This window comes from Cygnus atratus, chromosome 4 (assembly GCF_013377495.2).
Source record: "Cygnus atratus isolate AKBS03 ecotype Queensland, Australia chromosome 4, CAtr_DNAZoo_HiC_assembly, whole genome shotgun sequence".
NCBI classification, from domain to species: Eukaryota; Metazoa; Chordata; class Aves; order Anseriformes; family Anatidae; genus Cygnus; species Cygnus atratus.
In genome coordinates this window covers 48,295,036-48,320,410 of record NC_066365.1, presented here as the reverse complement: position 1 = coordinate 48,320,410, position 25,375 = coordinate 48,295,036, and the positions used below count along the sequence as shown (strand labels likewise).

At 38.8% G+C, this 25,375-nt stretch overlaps 1 protein-coding gene across 13 annotated transcripts in view; it reads right to left on the bottom strand.

Moving 5' to 3' along the window:
• The window catches only part of DLC1 (DLC1 Rho GTPase activating protein), a 271,834-nt gene that overhangs the window by 77,249 nt on the left and 169,210 nt on the right, over positions 1-25,375 (bottom strand). Inside the window, exon 1 of one of the 13 annotated variants that reach the window (XM_035550935.2) lies at positions 22,719-23,269. The exons of 11 other annotated variants lie outside the window; for them this stretch is intronic. In XM_035550935.2, the coding sequence (XP_035406828.1) occupies positions 22,719-22,833 (115 nt within the window). In that variant the 5' untranslated portion in view covers positions 22,834-23,269. Of the gene's footprint in view, positions 1-22,718; positions 23,270-25,375 lie in introns of those variants that run through there. One more of the 13 variants, XM_035550960.2, reaches the window with a different exon arrangement.

The window sequence follows — 25,375 nt, the reverse complement described above, 5'->3', positions numbered from 1 at the left end:
CCACTAAAACGCAATTCTTATATAAATATCATGTTGTTACAGAGGAGAGATTTAAAACCTAGAAAAGTTTTTGACTTAGAAGACATGAAGATAACTAAATAAATCGGTTTTGCTCCCTATGTTTTGGCATTTGCACTTAGCTCTCTTCCTTGTGTTCAGAAAAAACTGCCCATGAATCAGTCATTTACAATCCCAAGTGTATGGAATATTTTTTCTTGTTGAGGAATGTGACATTCTTTGCAAAGTAGAAACAAATGGTGCAAATTCATCTGCTTAACAAGGACTGGCAATCTGAAGAGCGTCTGAGAATGCTACAAATGCAAGTGCATTTTAGAAATATATTTTTGGTGCAAGCTGAAGCGTGCTTGACATGTGTTTTGCTGTGCAGTATTGGTAGTATGATGGCAACATGATGTGGTCTAGGTTAATGCTATACTTGGAATTTTTTTGGTTTGTTTTCCGCATTCCCTTGCTTCCTTCCTCAGTGAAGCTATTTCCTTCCAAACAGTGTTTAAATTGGTATAGGCTAGCCAGAGCGCAGTCTGGGCTGGTTATCAGCAGGCCTCACAACTGGAACGACTGTCTCTAGATTTCCTTATCCACCTCCCCAGTAGTTACTGTCATCAAAGCAACTGATCCTAGGACGCAGATGAATAGCTGCTCTTAGAATAGAAATCTGCTGCAAGGTCAATGGTGTTCAAAACAACCTGACCAACAGCAGGAAATTCCCTCCAAGATTGCTAAATCTTGTTTACAAGAGATGTCTTTCTGCAGGATATACCCGACCCAACACTGTGCTAAGAATGTCATGTGACATAGCACATTTTCATGGGGAGTCTCAGAGAGCAGATAGGATGAAGTCCTGGCAAAATTCCCACTTCCTTCAATGCAACAGGGTTTCACATGAAGTGTTTCATTAGAGAAAGACTAGAAATTTTCGGTGTGTAAAATCAGTGTTGTCAGGTGATGTCAAGGCTGGCAGATATAAAATAAATCCTGGACTAAACAATCTTTGAATAATATTTCCCAGAGAAGGATGAGCGAGCACTGGGACACTGGAACAGCCACATGCCACTACCAAATTCTCTCTTAGCAAGGCCAGCACAGTGGCTAATCACTCATCCTTTGTTGGGAAAACAAACAAACAACAACATATTTTCACAAAATATGGGACCAACAAACCTAGAGGATACTTGTCATAAACCTTCAAGAAACAACTGTATTTCAGAAATCCATTACTTGGTCATAGCTATTTTACAAATAAAAACAAAGGTGCAAGTCAACAGATTGTCAGTTCTACATATCCACTCTGCCCTAGATATCAGCAATTGTTTTCCCTAACTGAGAAATGTAATTATGGTTAAAGAGACAATCAAAACAACGTTTTTTGTCTACATTCAGTCTGTACAATCATATATCAGCTCTCAAAAACCCAGTCAATAGTTCTGAGTTGCCACATCTCAGGTAAGTCCCCTACACTTTTCAGTCCATTGATTGGTGACATAGATTTTGTATTTTCAGTATGTAGGCTACCGGTTGACTTCATCTCATTTTTTCCAGTTCTGGCTTGATTATGCCAACAAATTTAATTGCGCTGTTTGTGAGCAAACACTCAGGCCATTGAAATGCCAGCAGAAAGCGTTGACAGACATGCTCTCCATATAACCACCAACAGACACTTTAGCCAGTCGTGATTGCTTGTCACAATTTTCTCATTGCCTGAACTTTAAAAGGTCTGACTGTTCACATCCATTTAATGCAAGTATTAAACCTCTGAGTGTTAGTGTGACAGCATGGCGACTAAATGCCTTATTATCTCAAAGTGTGCTAAATGAAATGTAATCAAATCCTTCTTTGCCATAACCACCACATATTCTCAGTATTAGGCTTATGCCCTCAGCAAAAACTTGTAAGAATTTATCTTAAAGGACACACACCTTGAGGTTCACCAAATCAAGTGGAGAGAGGAACACAGATAATGGACTTCAATACTGACACTTTTTCATGATGCTTTCTCAAAACATTCACAGAATCACCAAATGTATGCGACCTAGGATCCCCCTCAGATTTCATTCTTACTTTTCAGTTCTCTCAAGATCATAAGAAAAAAGGAAATCTCCAAGACAGAAGTTCTCAAGCTGTGGCCTAAGTACCAACGCAGGAGCACAAGCTTCTTCAGAGCAATACTCATGCACTGCCCCAAAAAGCTGCACACCTCCTTTGCACACGTGGCTCAGCAGTATGGATTTAGGAACTTTTCCTTTAACAAAGTCAACTCAGTGACATTCATGAAGTCTTACTCTACCACGAACACAGAGCCCTCTTTCTGTTTGAAATAACAAGAGACATAAGGTAGTATTTGTGGATTACAGGCTGTGCCTAACAGAGGTGTCACGAGTTGCCAAAGGTCGGCCTGACTTCACCTTTTGTTTCTCATTTATGATTACGTTGCTATGCAAGGCAGACTGCTAATCTGTCATGGGGATTAGTAGCCTAAATTGCATAAAAAACAATGACATCAAAAGCCTTATGACAATAATATCTTGCTATTTGTTAGTCTGTTCTAAGGACAAAATTAGTGCCATCATATAAGATTAAGTAAGAACAATCAGTTCCAAAAAGAAAACATAGGTTACAGAAATATCACAGATTTAAAGTAATACTGATGATATAGCTGAAGAGAAACAACTAATTTTATCGGGTGACATAGATTTTGTACTTTCAGTATATAGACTACCAGTTGACCTCATCTCATTTTTTCCGGTTCTGGTTTGATTATGCCAACAAATTTAATTGCACTGTTTGTGAGCAACCTTTTACATGCAGAAAGTGCTCAAATTCATTTGTAGGACAAGCTTTGTAGGACAAGACACTACCCTAAATTATATATTTAGATTCATGCAACCCAACCCCTTCTGGACTTGTTAAGAGACAGACATATAAAATGAAGTACAGTTAGAATCACTGCTTGCAAAATTTAAGCTTGCATGCCTGTAGCTTCAATGCTCGGTTCATATTGCAAAGAATACATTTTGCAAGATCTACAAAAAGTTCTCCATTAGGGAGGTCTTTGGCTGTCATTTCAATCTTTGGAAGGTAAATTCAACTCTATGTATACATATTCACCCTGCTATCCAAAGTCAGCACTAAGTGAAGAGTTGTATAGTTTTCTTGAATGTGTGAAACAATGAATATGTGAACAAAAGAGAGCTATATAAACAAACAAATGAGCATTCTTCACGCATCCATTTCCCCTGTACAATTTAATAGGTGTTTATGCTATTTTTAGACTGTTCACAGTTTGTACTTAGGGTATATGATATGTAACATTCGCTGTTGGTCTAAAGCCCTAGTTAACTTGTCATGTGTACTTTGTTACAGAATTGGAGACCTAACCTTCATAAATAAGAATGAATAAGGATATCTCTCAAACAAGGATAGGGTGGAGAGCACTTTGGAGAGTGATATAGACAAGAGGAAACAAGGAGACCTATTTAAAGTTACTGCTTGTCCTCTTTAGCCGAAGAAATATATTAGGTTACAAATAGAAACACTAGAATTAAAATTATCTGTTTTCCTTCCTGATTAGACAGAAAGGTTTCTTGACATGTTTTACATAAGAGATTTATTTTTCTCAAATTATTCAGATTTCTCCCGTATTCTCACAAGTAAATGCGAATCCTTTTCGTGAGTGCTGCAATTACTCAGAATAAATACACTGCGAAGCCCGATTATAAGGTCCCGTAGCAGAACTGACTGAAGGATTTGCAACATTTCACCCTCCTGTAAGTACTGCTGCACCCGTCTGCCAGAGCAGGAGGAAAGAGCTGGCCTCCAACAGGCATTGGGGTCATATCAACACCAGGCGCCAAGCACTGTCATTGATCGCTTCTGTGCATTACTACACAAAGATATGTGGCATTTTTCATTTCATTTGATTAACTTCCTCAGTTCTGCATGCCAGATGGGAGGTAGGGAAAGGATTTCCCTGTTTTTCTGTTACTGTCCTCTCAAGCATCACTGGCATAGCCAATCTCTCATTTTCTGTCACTGTTCATCACAATTACCATTCATCACAACCAGAAGTGATCTTACAGTTTTGATGGGCTGCTCAGCCACATGTATAAGGCCACTTTCAGTACAGATTTGCCTACAGAGTAACTTCTGGTAAATTTTCTGTTTGCCAGCCAACTACTGTGTGGCAGTCTGTGCTTATGGAATAGAGACAACACATACTGAGGCTAAGACTCCTCCTGGGCTTGAAATATCTGCCTCCTATTGTTCCTTCTCAGTGATACCCATGACAATGTGGCATCTGTCTTGCCAGATATATGAGACTGCTGGTTTCTTAGCATTTCAAAACTCCTTTCACTATGCATCCAGGTGCACATGCCATCTTAAGGCATCTTAGCATGTTAACACAGGAGTCTTCATAGGCAAATAAGTAAAGCCCAAACTACCACAATAAAAGGAAAAAAAATAAAAGAAATCTATTGCAAAATCTTATGTGGAATAATATACATAATAGAGTAAGAATGGTGTTAGGTAAGCAGTTCTTTAATTCAATACCATTTTTTTTTCTATTCGGTAAAAACTAGAAAAAAAAAGCATCTCTTAGAGGTAATTTTAAAAGAACTGAAATGTTTTCAAAACATTTCAATATTTAAATTGGTTCTCTTGATTCCAAACAATGGAAATCAATAAGACTTTTTGGCCAAGTAATACCTAGCTTTTTGAATTTGGTCCCAGCTAACGATGATCTCATAAAATGATGATTCTATTTAGGTCTTCTTACACTACACAAAAATTATGCCCTTCTTTACAATTTACCTCTCTTTTTCAAAAGTGAGAGCACACCTACTGTTATAATAGAAGATCCAGTCCCAGGCTTGTTCGCAGCTGGATATAGTTGCAAAAAATCTCAGCTTTTAGTGTTATTTTGAAGGAAAGTTAATTCTAGGACAATGCTATCTGATCTTTTTATTTACATCTAGAATAGGCAGATAAGCAGTACCCCATCTCTCAACACCCTGTTTAAACTTAGACACAGCCTATATCAATCAGACCCGTAACTGCATGTTAAAACCCTTGAATTGTTTTAGACAAAGATGGGTTGAAAACTGAAGTCAGTATGTACTAGAAAAATAATAATAGCAAAAAGCTTTGTTGTTGTCAACCAGCAAGCTTAATCGCACATTCGATATAAAGAAAACAGATGTGCAGACACTGCTGAAGGAAACAAGGCACCTTTGATCTACTGCTGGCTTCTGCTGCTCACTTACAAAGGACAGTCGCTTCCATTAATGAGGCTTTTCTAGTTTATTAGGTTCACTGATTTCATGTGCCCAGAGCAGGAGGGAAATTGCACTACTCTGTAAGAAACCACTTTGATATCTTGTTAATACAGAGACATAAGGCACTCATGTCACTTATTGCCGTAAGTAGGATACATTTGTAAATTGTTGGTATGACTGCTTAATGGTATTTAAAGACTGTGAATGGTGGGAAGGAACAAAGGTAATGCACTGTTAGATGAGCTGATACTTGCTTATCTGCAAGGAATGAACTCGGGTGGGGGAAGAAAGAAATTGTTCTTCTGAATGAGTGCAAGTTCTTCAGAATCAATTTGCAGAAAAATCTCCCAAAATAATTTTGGTAAGTTGACCAAAGTGAGTATGATTTCTAGTTTACTTAAAAACACAAAAGTCAGAACAGATGGCTAAATAAAATAATGATGTCTTATTTGAAGAAGTCAAGGAGTTTATATTTACTCCTATTACAAGATCAGTTATTGAATATATTGCATGCATTTAGCTCACCTGATTATGCAAATTAATGAGAACTATACTGATTGCACAGTGTCTCACATTCGTGACAGTCCTGACATGCTTACAAAATGCTTTTTGAAAACAAAGTGCCTAAATTCTGCTAATTTTAAAATTCAGAATTTTAAAGATGCTTGCAGAGCTTTAAAGGCCAGTCTCTCATATGTGTTATTTACTGTAGCAGCTGGTAAGTATCTGTGAACAGGTGTGCCAAAAACTGGTAAAATAAGATTAATTTACACTGTTGCTTATCTAGTTTACTAGATGTTGCTGAAATACTGGATTATTTAGATTCTCAGTTTTATTGCTATTTCACAAGGCTTTACAGAAAGTAAAAAGTTAAATAGTGAGCTCCTTTCATTGTCCTCCAATGAATGTCACGCAGCATCACTTTTGTTAAAGTACCTTGTGTTCCTGTGCATGCCATGTTGAGCTTCTCTCTTTAATTTCCCTCTATACTCTTAATTTATAAACCTGTCTACTGAATACATATGTTTCAGCACAGTTTGTACTTTTATGTGTTTATCCGTAGTGACATTTCAGTTTGCTACAATTTCTCTAACGCAGCAGTAATATTTAAGGCAACCCTCCTGTTCAAATTAAGCTACAAATGGCAAAGGATTTACATAACTCAGAAAACAGATCTTAATTCTCCTGGAAGTTTAATCATATTGCCTCATAATGGAATTCTGGCTAGCAAACTTGATTTTCAGCCCTGATCTACCTTTTTATGCAAGATTATTTCCCACCTTTAATTTCTCATCTGTGCTTATACCCAGTGGAGCGTGGATACATGCATTTGGGGCTAAGAAATTCAGTGCTAACCCCCCTCTGCTCATGCTGAGTTTGTGGGGGAAACCCTGAAACCCCGCCTGCAAAAAGATGTAGGTCAAAAAATCAGAGCTGGGTGTGCTGCAGTGTGCTTGCTGCTGGCTGAGCACATCTGTGAGCGGCTGGGGGGGCTTAGCAGTTGTTCTCTCTTCATGAAAGGAGCCACACTGCCCAAAATTCAGTGGTTAGTGGTGTGCCTTCAGCCACTGCCACCACTACGGCACTCATCCTCACCGTGGGCAAAGAGACGCAGGGTTGCTAGTTTTTTTGCTATTTATACCCTCATACTGAATTTAAAGGGACTTCAAAGAAGCTGAATCTTACCAAGGCACTGTTAAAAGGGTTCACACGCAAGAGAGAATACTTTTTGAAACCTTTCACTATCACAAACACACACACACATATATATATCACATCAAAAATTTCTCTGAATTAGTTCGTGTAACTGCCAGTGACTAAGAATGGAGTTACACATAAGCATTAAGAAAATTTCCTCTACCCCCATCTGAGACCACCAGCGCTCTGGAGCTGTGGCCATGCTCAAGCACTGCACTTCCACCAGGAGCTGATTGGAGCTGGGAGAACTCTGAAGGACGTCACTGCACATACACGTTGCTGAAAAGCATTAAGAAATGAGATCCTACTGTCCTAAGTGAACACCACATGACACTTTTCCAGAAAGGGCAGTTTGATGTTAGCTTTAGGAGGTCAAAAGTGCTGGATGTGCAGATTTTTCTTCTTTGCCTTTCCATGGACAGCTGCATTTCAAAGTTGGGATTGTTTTTTTCTGTGCACATGTGTAGAGTGCTGGAACAGCAGCAGATACACACATGGAGCTTCAAACACGAAAGGACTTTCTATTTTGATTCTGAAAAAGAAATAAGGAAAACTTGCTCATGTATTTTGGGCCTTTTCTAGTGTTATTAAAACTAGTGATGCTCTCTTTGATGAAGAATCCAGTTCTGCCAGTTTGGTGTATAGCATGCTCCAGACTCAGTGTGGGACAAAATGAAAAATATTTTGGAGCAGGACATTTCTGCAATATCCAGTATGATATATTAGGATGCTTGGTATTCTCATCCTCAGTTAACTTGCAAATTATAATATCATCTCCTTATTGTTGAAGAAAATTAAAATATGATTGAAATTGTTGTCTGCATTATGGAAAGGCTATTTTAAGCATATTTCCTGCATACACTAATTTACCAATTCCAGGCAATAATTGTCCTATATCCATAAAATAGGTACTTGTATATAACATATCAGGCCTTTTGATGGAACAAATGCATCCAGAAAAATAAATTTAACAAAGAGAGAGAGAGAAAAAAAGTGGAATTTATTTTTTTTCTGGTTAAAAATTAGTTCCAGTACACTGCTTTATTTTGGTCAGAAACACTTTTTTCAGGATGACTTCAACAAATTCCTCTACGACTGTAGTTTTTTTGAGAGGTTGCAAATGCTACATGAGAATTTTTTTGGAAAAGTTTTGGGTAAATGAGAGAGTATACCTCCATCAGGCAGATGAGAGCCAGTCTCAGTGTTGGAATTTGATTTCCATTTCTTCTTTTTCTGAGAGTCATCAGTCCTCTGTTCTTCTGGCTTCCTTCACAACCCTGTGCTGAGGCACCTTCCCATTGGAGCACCATGCTTTTGCCATAGCCCAGCAGCAGACAGAGAGCTTTTAATGCACAGTAAGAGACAGCTGATGGCAATTAACAACATGAAATTTGCAAATACATTTTTATGGGATTTCCCGTAAGAGCAATCATGAACCTTCTCACTTTCTTCAAGAGTAAATGCTCCAACGTGCACGCTTTCCCCTTTCCTTTAACTTAATGATATGCCAGCAGTCACACAAATAGGAAGAAGAGAATCCATGTGGAGACTATTTCTGTTGCCTAATATACAGGAGAAGCCATACACCAGCTCTGATGCTGATTTACAAATGCGGAAAGAATTGAAATGGAAGATAAAAAGCCCCCACTTGCTGGGTGTAAAATGCAGGCTGTTTTTCAAGAACTGGTGTAATTTTTTTTTTCTGGTCCCATAAAGTGACTCCTGATTTTTTTTTTCTAGTTTCCTCCTATTTTTCCTGAATAATATCTTGTTATATGTTTCATGTTTTCTACTAAGCGTTTAAGATAAAATGGGCAGGTGTACATTCAAGCCTAATCTGCTTTGAAAGCACATGAAAAATATCAATGGAAACTCTCGTGTACTCCCACAGGTAGTTAGCCAGACATACGCTCCCCTTCATTCCTACCCAAGCCCTTTTAATTCAATGAACTGTGACCAGTAAAACGAATAACAACAAAATAATAGAGACATTTAAGATGTACAGAACAGTAGTCTTAGTCATATCTTAAATTTGATGCTTTTTTCAGAACATTAATTTTAATAGAAGTAATCAAATTTTTAAGCACTAAGAAAAGGACATCAAAATATGCTTGTGGTTATCTGGTTTTTTTTTTCTATGTCAACTGTGCCACTGAAATCGATGTTTAACTGTACTGTACTGCACTTTTTTTTAAAATGCAGACCCATAGAAATATAATGCATATATACAATTGTTTCTAACATTTTTACTTAGCTAAATTTGCTAAATTTACTTAGCTTAATTTGCTTAAATACAAGGTAGATTTTCTTTCTGGTCTAATTATGATTTCTTGTTTACAACACATTGTACAGTATAAAGAATTTCTCCTATTCGGGAAAAAAAAATGCTGGCTTTGCTCATCGCTATGAACCCTCTCTCCTCAAATAAGTCTTCATCTATAGTGCTGTCACTGTGTGCAGAGCTGCGTTAGTTAGAGGGTGCTCAGCACCTGTTCCAGGCTCTGCATGAACATATGGCTGTTGTCAGTCCTTGTCCCGAACAATTTTGTAGCTAATATTGTGAATTGGCCCCTGGCAGAAAACTGAAATGATGGGAATGAAATGATGTGATGCACTGAGGACAAAGGGAGCACTGGAGTGAATGATCTTAAATACAAGGGGCAGAGAAGAGTTAAATCCCTGTGGAGATTTCCCCAGGTGGTGGATACTGAAACCTCATGTTTGAAATTACATCTTGCTGTGGCAGCTTCAAAGAAATGGAACCAGATGTGATCATCATTACCCATCAGGCCACCATGGTAAGCTAATTTTGCCAAATAGCCCAAATATACACAAAGCTGTAATGACCTTTAATTCCTAACAGCTTCAGTAGATCTTATGAAAAGCAGTGGTAGGCTCAGGGATCAGAAACTACTGGTTTCAACTTTCAAATGGGCTGTCTGAGGATGCTAACCCCCGTGACATTACAATATAAGATGTCTTATAAGCAAAAGAAGTATTATAAATACCACGAATTGAAATATGGAAGAAGAATATGGACTTGTGAAAGCAGAAGTAAAACAAGTTTCTTGGTAATCATATTTGCTTTTTGCAGTCTGAGGAAAAATGATGAAAGGATATTGTTGCTATTTCTGTTCTTAAATACATAGATCTGATGGGAAGATAGTGAGAACAATACAGGAATTCAGATGATAGGATAGTGGAAATGGAATTAGATTTTATAGTCACCCATAAAGTCTACAATGACAGTTCAGTGCAAGGGTACAACTTACAAGCTTTTTTTATGTAGGCTTGCTGAACTATTTCTTCTTCTCATGGTAGTTGCAAAGATTGAGAAACGCAGACTATCTTTTTATTGATCTTTGAAATCTCATCAAAATGCCTATCTTCAACTTGTTCATATTCTTCTGCTGGACTACATTCTTTCCTTAGCGAAGTTATTATTGCTTTCACATCAGCAAAATTCCTTGCTCCTAGTAAGACAAGCTATTTAACTTCAATGCAATGAAAAAGTATTTCCATTCGAGATCATCTAACTTTATTGCTTCCAATCCAACCAATAGGCTATTACAAGATAATTCAAAAACTTCCCAAGCTAAGTTCAAGTCAACAATTTCAATCGACAAATCCAGATGGTTCATTTCTAATCTAATCTCTCTCTCTCTCTCTTTTTCAGTTTCACTGACTGTCCATCCTTTCAGCTGTTCTGTGTATCTGGCCAGTCAAAGAAAAAAAAAATCCAGATAATATACCATTGATGCACACTGATCAACACTCAGTAAGGTGCAACATGATGCACACTTCAGTAAGGTTAAAATACCATGAAACAAAACCATGCATATACTTCATGACACTTCTACATTTCTTACAGGTACCAAAGAAAGTTTCTTTCATAATGAGACAAAGAGAAGATGTTTAATGTTTTACTATGCCAAGTTGCAGGCCAAACCTTTAAAGCCTACAAATGACAACATATGCCCATAAGAAATGGAACAGATTTTACCAAGTACTTTCAAAGAATTCAAATTGAAAAGTGGCTTCAAGTTCTCTTAAAACTGCCATGGCTGGGAAATAATCCAAGGAGTCTGTGTTTCCATAATACTTGTGCAGATGCCAGCGATAAATATTTGTGCAGTCATTTTCCCTCCTGCTGGAAGTATCTGAGTGCTAGCTTGAGGGTCCCAACTGACCACAGAAAATTTTATCTTCCAATGAACAGAAGACTCAAAGAAATCAAATTATAGAAGCTATTACTAGTATATGAAGATTTAGAAGATAAGATATCTGAGCTCTTTAAATCAAATACATAGGCTTCTCAAATACTGTGCAAGTTATTGTGTGAGATTTTAGGGCATTTATAACACAGAAGGTTAGAGTTGTTGATCATGATAGTCTTTTTATCCTTAGAAAATGAACTATGGCTGTTCCATACAATCTGAGAGGCAAAAAGATGAACTCGCAATCTACCAACAAGGAGCTCTCAGTGGATTCTAGAATGATCTCTAAATTATATCTAAAGGTAAGGAAGAATCAGCAGGAGAGAACCTTAAATATTCCAACCGCAGGGTTATTTTTGCTTAAGAATGCTTCTTATCTCATTCACTTCACCCTTTTATAGCAAAGCAAAAGCTGATCAACAGAGCAAGAGTCATACATATATTTGTGTATGTGTGTATTATATACACTAATATATACTAGAACAAGAACAAATCAGACAGAAAAATCATCTTCCTTTTCTTACTTGATACAATCATAAGAAAAATCTCTGATGCTAGCTACAAGACTAAATGTCAGGATTCTACCAATAGCGTACATCTCATTAGGTTCCTAGGTTTCTAAAATATGTGGTGTGCAGCAGAATGTAGTCAGCACTTTCATAATAAAGAGCTAGAATTGTCAATATGTCCATTCAGCAAATTCTTACAGCAGACAAACAAACAAATTCATCAACATAAATGCCTGATTGCAGTCTGGTTTCATCTGGTTCTGCAGAGCAAGAGATTTTTAGGAACAAGATTAGAGTTCTTCTTTGAATCTGTTGCATGAATCTCTGCCGCTGCATCAATGGTTAAAAGCAGGAGGAGATAAAATCAGTGTTACGCTTGACTTCTGCAAATATTCTCAAAATGTCTGTCCAAGGCTTCTTGACTCGCTTTTGAAACCAAGCGTTTGAGTTTGTCCCCTACTCCTTTCAGCGAGATCACTTTTTTTTAAATTTTTTTCAAATTACTGATTATTCCTAAAAAATGTAGTTGAGAACAAAACAAACCTCTCCAGGCCACACTGCTCAGGAAAGATGGTGTTTTCATTCGCACCGAAAAATGTCATGCTATGTAGCCACTTTAGTACATGGTTGTGTATGCCAGGCCTCTCTGGAGTTCAGCTCTGTGTGGGGTTCAACAAAACCCAGAAATATTTACAGAAGTACTGATCAGAAGAAACATCATGGCAAATGAAGCTTTAATTTGCTTGAAGCTTTAATTTACCATTTTTTAATGAAAGGTTTCAGGATGAAAAGTAGGAGGTATGGCTAGAGTTGGTATATCAAGGCAAGCACAATGTACCAGAAAGCTGTGTACCTGTCTGAGGGCAAAATAAAGATCATAGAATCATAAATATTCCAAGTGGGAAGGGACGCACAAGGACCACTGAATCCAACTCCTGGCTCCACACAGGACCACCCAAAAAATAGACCATGTGTCTTGAGAGTGTCATCCAAACATTGCTTGAACTCTGGCAGGCTTGGTGCTGTGACCACTGCCCTGGGGAGCCTGTCCCAGTGCCCAACCACCCTCTGGGTGCAGAACCTTTCCCTAACACCCAGCCTGACCCTCCCCTGTCCCAGCTCCATGCAGTTCCCTCGGGTCCTGTTGCTGTCCCCAGAGAGCAGAGCTCAGCGCCTCCCCCTCCGCTCCCCTCGTGAGGGAGCTGCAGGCTGCCATGAGGCCTTCCCTCGGGCTGCTCTGCTCTGGGCTGAACAAACCAAGGGACCTCAGCCGCTCCTCATACATCTTGCCCTCTAGGCCCTTCGCCATCTTCGTAGCCCTCCTTTGGACACTCTTTAACAGTTTTATGTCCAGATATTGAGAGAAGACAAAAACTAAGGCCAAGCTTCATTTGTACAAGCCTTCTGGGAGCACTTCACACTCCTGTCTCAGTCCCTCAGCTCTGAACACTGACAGCAAAGATGTGCAAATGGCATATGTGTGGATAAGAAGATATGTCATGTAAAAAACATCACTGTAACAGAACTGCTTAACCTAGCCTTTCAAACTGAAACTCTCTTTAATAGCTATCAGCTGCCCTGAAGAATATCAGACTAATGAACCAAGTAAATGCCAACAGCAAATCTCATACATTTAATGTTATACGAAGCATACACCACAAAACACGCATTTCCATTTTCCTCATTCTTATAGATCAGAGTCAGTTCAATGCCTGGAGATTTTCTGCCATGACTGGCAGCAACAGGCAAAGGCACGTGCCAAACCCTTCTTGTCTGTGGCTAACCAGGGCTGGCCAGTTTTACTTCAGCTCAGGTGGCAGACACTTTGCTACTGTAGGGTATCTGCCAAAATGCAGCCTCAGAGCATCAAGTAGCAAGAGTAACATGGCACAAACTCTGAAAGGATGCTGAGACGTTTTACCATGAGCTTTTCAGAATACTGATAGAGGCTGGAAGCCTTTTGGAGCATTAACAGAGAGAAAGAGACAGTTAACCAACACCAGACTCTGTATTCAGTTTAGGTTATCTCCGCTGCTAAATGCAGCTGTAATGGTACACAATACAGACCTGAAAAATAAAAAGTGAAAGCACAAGAGAAAAGCAGAATGCAGATTTTCCTTTGTCCCTATGCCTTTTCAGCAATAGTCTTTCCATTGGGTAAGTTCCCACAAAGGAATGTGTTAAACTCTCATCCCTGCTTGCCAGAAACTGCAAAATATAAAATGCTCTAATTTATTCTATAGTGCAATTGAAAAGCTCCAGTCATGGATGAGCTCTATTCTATTATCACACAGGAGAACATGAGAAAATAAAGATGCAACTGAATTCAAATCATATGAGAGAAGGGGAGTGAAGAAAAATATAATACCACAAAAATAATACCTTGCAGCCTCTATGCACATCTGGTCATGACTTTGTAATATATTACATTGAAAATACTTTCTCAGATCTTACTACCCACTTGTGCCACACTAGTATTTTTTCTGCTGACTGGCTAGCTGCTTTCCATTACTTTGTTCATTCTTTTTTGGATGTTTGATTTACCCTTTGGAAATAGAATCTGCCTAGATATTCCTCTCCCATTATTTTTATTATATGCTTTTGTATAAGATTGACGCAGATAGGTGCACATTGAGCACACTCAAACAGAGCCATACTTCAAAAATAAACTATACTGCCAGTTCACCTTCTCACTGTCTGAAAATATTGATACCAACGAACAACCTCTGGGAGATGTTTTCTGCATTAGAAGAACTTGGCTCATTTTGTCTCTCCACTATTCCTCCACACAGCTCCAGCCCCTTGTGCCCCTGCAAACTGGTAAACTGGGCACTGCAGGAGGAACTCAGGGGACTGGAAAATTCTTTGCCTTTGCTACTCTGAGTGACCACTGCATGTTTTGGTTACATAATAAATGCATTTTTATGGCTTCTGAATTTATCTCCTCCCACTGAGCACTGACATTGTTTTACAGATTATAATCCCGTCTAAACAGGACTTTCTTGATCTCATTTTCTTACACAGTGCTAAGCACGTTGCTATATTTCGTGAATAATAGTATAAATCAATCAATGTATTGCTTTTTTCTCTTCCATCTCCTTCACCAGAATTTACTGTGTAGCTACGTAAAATGCAAAATGCATGTTCAGTCTCAGTTTTTAAAAATCCGATTCTGCCTCTTAATGAGATGTGCTGTGCCAGGGAAGCTGTTCTGCCAGCACGAAGTCTGTTTTCAGTGGGAAAAAGCTGATGGAACTAACCTTTGGAAATTGCTGAAATTCTTATAAGTGGAATTCTATCATATAAAATTAGCAAACGAATAAAACATTTATTGCTACAGAGATACTATACAGATGGTTGGACTTGTATTTTTTTTTCGTACTCCATTTATTGCCAACATTTCCTTAAAAGAAATATTCAGAAAGTTCCTAATGTGTAACCTACAATATAACTGGGCTCCCCCCTGTGTCTGCTGCAATAGTGGCATTCCTTCAGAGTAATAAATATTATCTGTATGGCAATTAGGTTTAGGCATGACTGTAAATGCAAAGTTCAGGAGGTTGCCATTAATATTATCTTATGTCCTTATTTCCTGCTGTCTTCATAGCTTAACATGTTTACTGTTAAATTGGAACATAATTAGCAAATCATATAGCTCATTTTTACTGAAAATAGCAACTCGGCAAAATGTTTCCTATCATCTGGGGCTGACCTTCCCACAGGCTGCATATCCTGGAACAGCACATGGTAATAAGAGAAATCAGTTACCTTGGGTCTCTGCCAAGCACTAATTTCATTTCTCTGGCTGCCCCTCCTTTCCAGATCTTCTCCCTGCTCTCCCCCCAGTAATGCTCACATATGAGAGTTGGAGTCAAGAAGTTGCAGTTGGTAAACAAAACAAAGACAAAACTGCTAAGAAGTTAATGAAAACATCAGTAAGTCATGGCATCTGGATCTCATCATCCCCCTCTGACGTCAGGAAGATGTCCAGATGTTAGCAGAAATGTAGCAGTTGAAATATTTTTTGAGCAAGGCTCTTCCAAACAATCAGATGCAGAGCAGTTCAGCACTTTCAGCAGTTTTTAAGGAATGTTTCAAATATATAATTGGTCTTTCAGATGTGTGAAACGTCTGCTCGGTGCTGAAAGAAGATGGAGTCCAGGGAGCTGTGTCTGGGACTCAGAAGCCCTCACTTTTGGGAGGCGTACATGTGTGTTCAAAGAGCAGGAGACCATGCGGCCTCTTGGTTGTCTGTCACAAGGAGACACTTCTAGCAGAGACATAATGCTCATCCTGCACTATCCAGCATTTAACGCTAGAGCTTAACAATATCCACAATGATGAATTATGAAACTGGTTCCAGAGAGAGCAGGCTATAATTTTCATCTTTCTCACTCGTTTTTAATCCCTGTCTGACAACCTATACCTCTTACAAGCCTTGCATGCTGAAAGGTATTAATGATGAGGTTGGTTTACTAACAGGTGGCTGCCAGGTGTATTGCGTTTTTTCTTTCCCCTCATGTTCAAGTGTCCTGGCAGACCGATGACATTTTCCACATTTGGGTGCCCCTTCTCTGCTTATGGAGTGACATTGCCGCTCAGTTCCTCCCAGACATAATATACACCCAAATATAATACACATCAAATATATACACACATATATAATATATAATACACACCAAATATAATACACCAAAAAAAGGGTGTATTTCCATAATCCCCTCCAGTTGTTGCAACTTGAATGCATAAGGGTTTTGTAGCAACCCACTTCTATAATATGCTTAGCATATTAGCAACCCACTTCTTTGTAGCAACCCACTTCTATAATATGCTTAGCATACTGTGTACTTCTCATTGTAAACTTGGACAAAACATTTCCATTGTTGTACTTGGATTCCAGAAATGACAGTGGAACCCCATGAAATAAATGTTTTAAGTTTCACTAATGGAGGAAAATGCAAAATTCATAAATAAAACTTCCTGATTGTTCAGTCCACCAACACTGTAACTGAGGGCTGCCACAAGGAAATACCCGTTACAAATACCCAAGGCAAGAGACTATGCGCACTTTCTTTTCTCTCTCAGTTCTTCAACTGCCGTTGGTATCAAAGTTGAAATTAGAAGCATGAGTGTGTTGGAAACAAGACATACCAAGAGCTGAAAACAAACAACACCAGAATCATGCTATAAGCAGCTATGAACTTTCTAATACTTCTCTACATATTTATATGGAGAGTAAGGAATTAAAAAATAGAGCATGGAATAACAACTTGACAATGCATTTAATTCTGAATGCCATTTTGAACGAGGATTTCCACTGAAAAACTTTGCTTTAAATAAATGCCAGTCATCCCACAATAAAACACCAGTGCTAAAAGAGGCATATAATACTATATTTTCATATATCTTATTGAAATTTGGTGTAGCAACAGACAAATGTATGCTATATATGAAATGTATTATTTCATATTATATTTTTTGTTTGAATTTTAAAGGTAAAGAATCATGAATCGCATCAATGAAATAGGTGTTTTCTCCAAGAATTGCCTTTACTACAAGCTTGTTTAGTAATTCCATGGATAACAACAAAGGTTTTGAGGGCTGTCAAAGGCAGGAAACTTTAACATGATAAAAAGTATTTAACCATTCAACCAAAATAAATTATTACTGTGTTTTGCACTGAATATGCTACCTCTGCTTTATTATACAAATGGCTTCTTCTGTTATCAGGCGACTCCTGCATACTGTTTTCCTGTTTGCTTTCTGTAAATTACAGTCTATTTACAAGTACATATCAAATCAATATTTGATCACTGTCTACCTCATGGTGAGTGGCTATTTTTAATATTTATATAATAGCCCCAATGAAATATCAAACCTATAGGAAGTTGTCTCCAGATCAGGGGTCAGTCTTTTCCAAAATATGTTCATATAGCCAAAGTGACATGTCTAAGGCTATATATCAGGTGGTCTCAGGTTCTACAAGATACCATTTTCTAAATTTTTATTTCACCTACACACACTGTAAAGCAATCTTAGAACAAAACAAACACTTAAGGTAGTAATATGTCTTCTGCACAAGTATAAATTTTATGGATACATGAAATGTAATGCAGAAAAGCTTTACGTTAACCTGGAACTTTAATAGTTTCCCAAGAATGACAATTCCCTTATTGACTTCCTTTACTTCCTATATATGCCTGTACATCTATATCTATGCCTATTTGTATACATACGTATATATATATACACACACCTGGGAGTATAAGGAATAGCTTTAAGAATGAGGAAGTTCTATACTCACAGATTTTGCAATCTACGAAAAGGCGTGTTTTAAGACATCATAGTTAAGGGAAAAGTATAAATGAAAGCAGCAAGTAATGGAAGTACAGGAATGCTTCAAATGGAGAACAAATTATCCATCAGAAAGAGTCGATAGTCTGTCTCAGATGATATGGCCAGTAGGAAGAAAAACTATGTAATGATAACCAGTTATCAAAAATTAAAAATAAAAGGTCTACTCAAAGGAACCTGCAAGCAAAAGCTTCATAAGTAGATTCAAATTAAGCCAGCCTTTATTAAATGCATAAAACCTAGACGAAAGTTAACTGATAGTCTTCTGAAAGGAATCTAAATGGAGAATAATTTAATGGAATTACTTTTTCTGCAGTCCCAGATAGCTTTCTATGGCTATAACTTTAGGAAGAACTTGTGAGGTCATATAAAATCTTTCTAGATGATTCAAATTCTGTTAAAGTAGGCATAATGAGAAGTGGTCTGTAACAGATCTTTGCAAATGAGTGATTTTTCATTTATTCTGCATTTAACACAAAACAAAACAATGAAAAACAAGAATGGGAAGAGTCCATTTCATCTTTAGTTTAATCTAAAATGAAAATTTTCTAGTGAATGAAAAGATACAAAAGAAAATTAATTCTGGGGTGAATGACATTGCGAGCTTTTAGAGAAGTTTAAGAAAAGAATGACATAAATATAATAAAAGATAAGTAGCTAAGTAAATGCTAATATTATTTTGGATAGAAAAGTTGAAGGTTTACTTTTTAAAATATCAAATAAATGATTTTTTTTTCAGGACTTTGACTGACTAAGCCAACACAGCAAAACCGGCAATAATTCACAAAATCCTAGACTATCTGTACATTATTTTTTATCTGTAATATCAGATGTTTCAGAGCACAATTTAGCTTTCTCATCATCAACAGAAAAAAAAAAAGGTACATGAGTAGTCAGTTGTACTCAGTGTCTGACCATGACTGCTAAAAAATGCTGGTGAAAATGGAAAAAAACAGGATGATGTCATATGACGGACATATGATAGGTCCAATACAGTGCAGAAAAATGCTCCGTTGGGTCACCTACAGTCTATTACACAGATAATTCAGCCAACAGTGGCAGCACTAGGAGAAATCTGACTATGACGTTTTGAGGATATGCGTGGTTCAGAACTGAGAGTACTGCAAACCAGCACTGGGGAAGCTCACCCTCTGCTGCTGCCCTTCTTGCACATACAGTCCTGGTCCTTACTGGGAGGTCTGTCTGCTAAATGAACCAGAGTGTGCTTCCCTTCCCTGCTGAGGATGTGGTCTGACATCAGTATGGGGAACAAATTGCATTTGGAATTCCCAAGGACATGTTTCTATTTCTCATGAATGTAGTAACATGAAAAGTTATGATTTTTGTATCACCCACTTAGAGAACCTGGCAACTTGAGTCTCATTCTGTCCTCTGATTCTTTGCTGCTCATTCCATTGCCCCAAATTATATCCCATCTCTACTGGGCATATTTGATTTCCCTGCAATTGAAAATGCTTCCATTGTGTTTAGTGATTTATTTAGTGATTCATTTTCCACATTTTAAGATCACCAGACATGACTATAAACATGTGTCTAGATTTTCTTTGTGCAAACTGCGAAGAAAAGACACCAAGTGGAAAACCATGAACTGCCATCAAATGTCTGACCATGACGTGACCACACTGAACTGCAACTCATCTGCTGCTCAGGAAAGGTATTTTGCCACTCTACTCCAGTGCCTTATCATAATTATACAAGCATGCTTGGCCCAGGCTTGCTGAAGCAGAGGCCATTTGGCCACATGAGGAGAGGCACAGACAGAATCTCAGCCCTGGTATTAGGGTTCAAATATGATGTGAGGGTGTTGCTCTGCATTACTCCATCATGGCCATGGTGGGACAGCATGCAGTGGTGACCTGAAAAGACAGTCCCTGTTCATTTGCATCCCTTTACCACACCAGCTTGAAACCAAGAGGTTTTTTGCTAAAATCTTTTGGTTCCGTGCAATGTTAATAGCCTCTTGCATACTTTTTGTGCAAGAATAATGCTCTTTCCTTTTTATTGTTCAGATTACATTATCTAATGGAAAAGATGTATCAGAAAATATTCCATTATATTTTCCCAGGGTATTTATAGGGCTAGATAGTACTGCCTTTTTGATGATGATATCAGATTATATTGCATGATTTGCTATTCCTGTGCACAGGCTAGCAGCTTTTTTTTAAAGGCCACACATTTTTCAGATTACTTTTTCTTGAATATTCCATTAAGAATGCATATTTCACATTTTCTTCTTTCTTTTGCTCATATCAAGTTCTTTTTTGAAGGTGTGTCCTGATAACACAAATTGCTGATCTAAGTGGATTTCTTATTTCAGTGTCATGACCCTTCTTTGCCATTTTTTGGTAGTCAGCAGTTTAAACTGCTGATATCCCAGAGAGCAAACAGAACAGCAACATGGTTTGTTGCTGTTTTCTTTCTCTTCCTCAGTCTCTGTTATTTATGAAGTACTTTCAGGAATACACCCTGCTACCTCCACTCCAGTTGCCTACTGTACTGCTTATTGGGTGTTCAGTCTGATGATTTTCTGCCCAAATATACTAGTGGCCTGACAACCCTACATCACCAGCAGAGCCTGGAAAATGAAACTGTCACTACTCTAAGGGTCCTCTAACATCTAAGCCTTGTTTTGATAAAAACTGTGATGGCTCATAACCATCTGCCAAGTAGAATAAAAACATGCCGCCCCTTATCAGCGCAGTTAAAGAGGCTGAAGGGTTCATGTTCACTCCTCATTTCTAGGAATGTGACAGAGTCTCAAGAAATATAATTAGCAGTTGTCTATCCCCCAAACATTCAAGGTTAAATATATACATTTATCAAGGTCTTTTCGTATCCTGATAAAACCTACATATTTCCATATGTAGGTCACATACAAAAGGTATAAGGTACACATCAGTTTATGCCTTCCTATGTGAACTGACAAGAGGGAAACAATTTTACAGAAGACAGTGGTTGTAGTAGCTGACTTCTGTGGACACAGGCCAGAGGTACTTGGAATCTGTTGATGTAAATGCCATCCTGAACGCAACTATAAATTAAAAAAGCTCACTTCAAAGCAGTCATATAAACATCTCAAGCAGGTGGAATGGAAGCGCATGCCAGGGTAAACAAGTGTCCAGCTGACCAGGCAACATGCAGATTAAACAACAGCTCACTTGGCCCCACCAGCTTCCCTTTTATAGATTTGTGCAACATCCATGCCTTTTTATTCAGACTTTCTTTCCACTCAGTGCACCTTCCACTGGAGTTTCAGGAATGTCCCAAGCAGCAGGACTTAATTTTCTAACTCTAACCTGCCTCTGAGCCAAGAATCAGACAACCTGCCCAGTTTGGTTTGTCATGGAAGAGGTTAATGCCCACCACTTTCACAACACTGGCATGTTGGTGACTAACTTCTGAGCACTGAAGTAAATCAGTGGTGTTCCCATCTCCTCTGACACCCGTCCACGAGGCATTACTGGAAGAGCAGTGAAGCTAAGGTCTTCTCTCCAGGAAACTCACTGTCCCTTACTATCTGTGGGACCAGGCACAGAAAGCATCCAGCCACTAACACACTGCACAGAACAAGGTTTTTACAAGTTGCACTAATTCAAAGCATGTTTCTGCCCCTGTTTCTCCGTACAGGCCATGGTCACTCCTTGCCTAATTACCTGATGTAATCAGCTTTGGGATCAGTGCACCATCGCAAGCATCTGTGACGTACTTAGCTGCTCTTATTCCTCCAAAACATAAAGTGCAGGAGAATGATGTAAAAGTTCAGTTTACATTAGTGAGCCCTAATGTCTGCCTCTTGGTCATCTCATCCTCGATCTTATCGTGGCTCACATTTCTCCTTACTCCTTCCCTCCTGTGGGACAAACCGCCCCCACTGTAAGTATACAAACAAACCTCCGGCATGTCACACCCACCATGCAGTTCTGCTGCCTTTTTCTCAAGCCTCTAAATGCCATGATAATAAAAGTAACAGCCCCAGCAGGGTGAATGAGAAGCATTCAAGCTAGCAGACAGACAACTAAAGAGGAGGAAAATCAAATTAGTTAAATTATCTTCTCCTCCAGCCCTCAGTTATGGTTTGCCTCAGGTTTTTGAGTCCTAGCAAGTCAAAATAAAAATGCAATTTGTGACCGTATAGTTGGTGCTTAATTTACGTCTCAGAAGCCCAGCTCTGGCATACCTGACACTCACTTGGAGCTCGTGGCGCTGAAGCCCTTGCCAGAGGAAATACCAGCGATGGCTCAGCGCGCAGCCCAGATATCCCGACTGACACATGCCTTTGCTACAAAACGCCCGAATGCAGCGCACCGAAGCACATCACAGCACCGGCTCTGACCTAGCAGCAAAATAAAACACTTCAGCACGCTTCAGGGCTGAGGAGTTTGCACCACAAGAGCAGACCAAAATTGTCTGCTTCTTTTCTTTTAGCTGATGTTTATCTCATCTCGTTAGAGCAGCCCGCACATCCCGCCATAGGCATAACACCCAAGTAACGTGACACAGAAGCAAAACGCTGGAGAAACGCTCAGAGGCGACACTGACACATTATGCAAACGATACTAATTACCATTATTGATTCCGGTCTCTCGTGAGTCTTAAAGCATGCTTATTTAATATGCCCCTCTCACCTGCCAGCCGTCTGTCTCGTGTGTTTTTCCAGATAACATCCAAGGCTCTGGCAGTGGAGTCCCTGATGTGATCACTGAATGATCTTCTCAGAGGGGCTTTTGCTACCTGATTCATAATGCAGATCGATCACACATCCATAGGCAAACGGCTGCAGCTTGGCCCCAGGAAAAAGGGCATCCTTTGCCCGGGGATCTGTCTGAATATCTCTCCACCAGGCAGGCAGGTTGTTACTTCATATAATTTGTCGTCAGCCCCGTGGAGCTTTTCCTTGAAGAGTCAGGCATTGCAGTTCTCACTGCGGATGCAGGAAAGCTCAGACTGCAGCCAGCCTACTGGAAAGCTGCCAAAATCTTACATCTGGAACAGTTTACAAATGAGCTAACGATACAGTCATTTAGATTTGGGGCTTTATTTGTGGATATCTATAGGATTCTAGCTTCCTGTTTAATCAAATAACTTACTGGACACATACTCGCATGCTCATTTATTAGGATAATATTCCCCTGCTTAACTGATATTTCAGGTAATCTTTCATGTGTTGACAAGAAAAAGGTAAGAAATAGAAAAAGATCTACAGTCATTTTAAATATCTGTGGTTGAGTATTTTATTTTTTTACCCCATTTTTCCTGTATATCACCCTATCTGTGGCACAGAATTGGGCCTGATTCTGAGTTTCTTGTATGTACTACTTTATGCCAATACAGTAACAAAGTGATAGAAATACAAAATTGGCAGGAAAACAGGAAAGGAGAAAAAAGGAAGGGAGAACTAGACAACCACATCTCTGTTAAAGATAAGATCCCATGTGTAAAAAGTTCATTAGGTAACTCAGATGCGTAGTCACAGTAAAAGAAGCCATTTGCCCTTGCTTATTTTGACCTTTTTAATTGACTGCTGTGTCCTGTGACTTCCCTGAGAGAGGAAGAAAGGAATAAAGGGGTAGCTGAAACTTTTCTTTTCCTTCTTAGTATGTATGAGATGCCTGTCCTAATGTTTGAAGAGGTGAGAGATCCCACCCTAAAAAACTAATCCCATTTGACATCAGGAAAGCAAGGACTACTGAAGAATAAAGTTGTCTTCATGTTAATTCAAGGTGGAGGCTTTTTTTTTTTTTTTTTTTAAAGCAGCAACTACAGTTTCAAGTCAGATACCATTACTTTCTTGTGAAGGATTACGTTATCATTAAATTGATTGATTAAGTTTTCACAAGGTTGGCACACAGAGATCAAAGTTCAGAATAGCAAGTTCCAGTCTGTGGATTTCCACTCCCTTTCAATTCACTCTTAAGAACAAAACACTTTTTTTCTCTTAATTCTATACTAGATAATTTATTTTACATTTTCTTATTTGTTGCAACTTTTCCGTTGCCTTCTAAGTTCCCTTTATTTTCCCTAGTCCTAATTTCCTCTAAGACAAATCATGATCTCATCCTGACAATGCAAAGAAATTTACAGGATTTGCAATAGTGTAACTGAGGGAAGAATTGGCTCACCATCTACTTAATGCAGATCATAATTTATTCCCATCTAGGCCTTTGTCTTTTATCTTTACAGAGCATCTGCAAACACTAATGTCCTGTGTGCATCTTTGAAGAAAACCAACAGCAGCAAGGGATCTCTAAAGTTTGCAATTGCTTTCCCCATTATACCCCTCCTACTTTTGGAGGCCGGATGGAGAAAGAAGCAGCCAACTCTCTAGAGAAATCCAACATGATTACACACTCCTTAAATACTTTATTTATTTTTTTTCTTTCTATTCTGGCAAAACTTCCTTGTAGATCGAGTGACAATGCGTACATCGGCAAATGCAGACATTATGACCACAGTGTAATCTGTCTACCTGGAAACTTAGAAAACACATACCCCCTGTTCAGGTGACATCTTCCATTGCTTCTGTTAGTGACTAGCTCAGAAGATCACTGGTTCATTTTTAAATGAGGTTACAGTAAGCTGGAGGAGAAGGAGCACTATCTACATCTGGCACTCAATATGTGTACCTCTGTATTTCAGCTGAACACCACTGCCAGAGGACAACAGAAGGCGATGAGGGAGAAGGCAGTCTCAGCAGGTTTTTAGCTACCAGTGGCTATGTCTACATAACCAGCAATGTGTCCTACAAAGAGCGGATTACATAGCGAGAGAGATATTACCACAGTTCTGACACACCTTGTGTGGGTTACTTTGAACTAGCCCTACCTGGGTGTCGTGGACTGAGCGAATCCTCTCTAGGAGGTCACTGGTGCATTACCAGCATGTGTCTTCTGACCTAACTTCATCTGAAAATCTGAATTCCCATGCTCCAAGACTTCTTAGAGATATGAACCAAAGCACGGTATTGGGGATATTCTTGTCAAAGACATGCTCCTGGTCTAGGCTAAAATGCCAATAAAAACACATCCACCGGTATTCATCTTAGCAGCTAAACCAACAGAAGAGCAATGGATATTGCTGATCAGGGTTTAATTCTTTGAGTGCTTTTGTGGGTTCTCTTACGCATGTAGGCGTGTCATAGCTCAAAATATTTAAAGCTGTGCAACCAGTTCAATTAAATGGACAGGAAAATGTCAGAATGACCCCACAAAGGACAAAGGAGGAGTAAAGATAAACTGTAACAAATAGGGAGGAAGATGGTTAAGGGAGTCTGCTTGTCTGATGT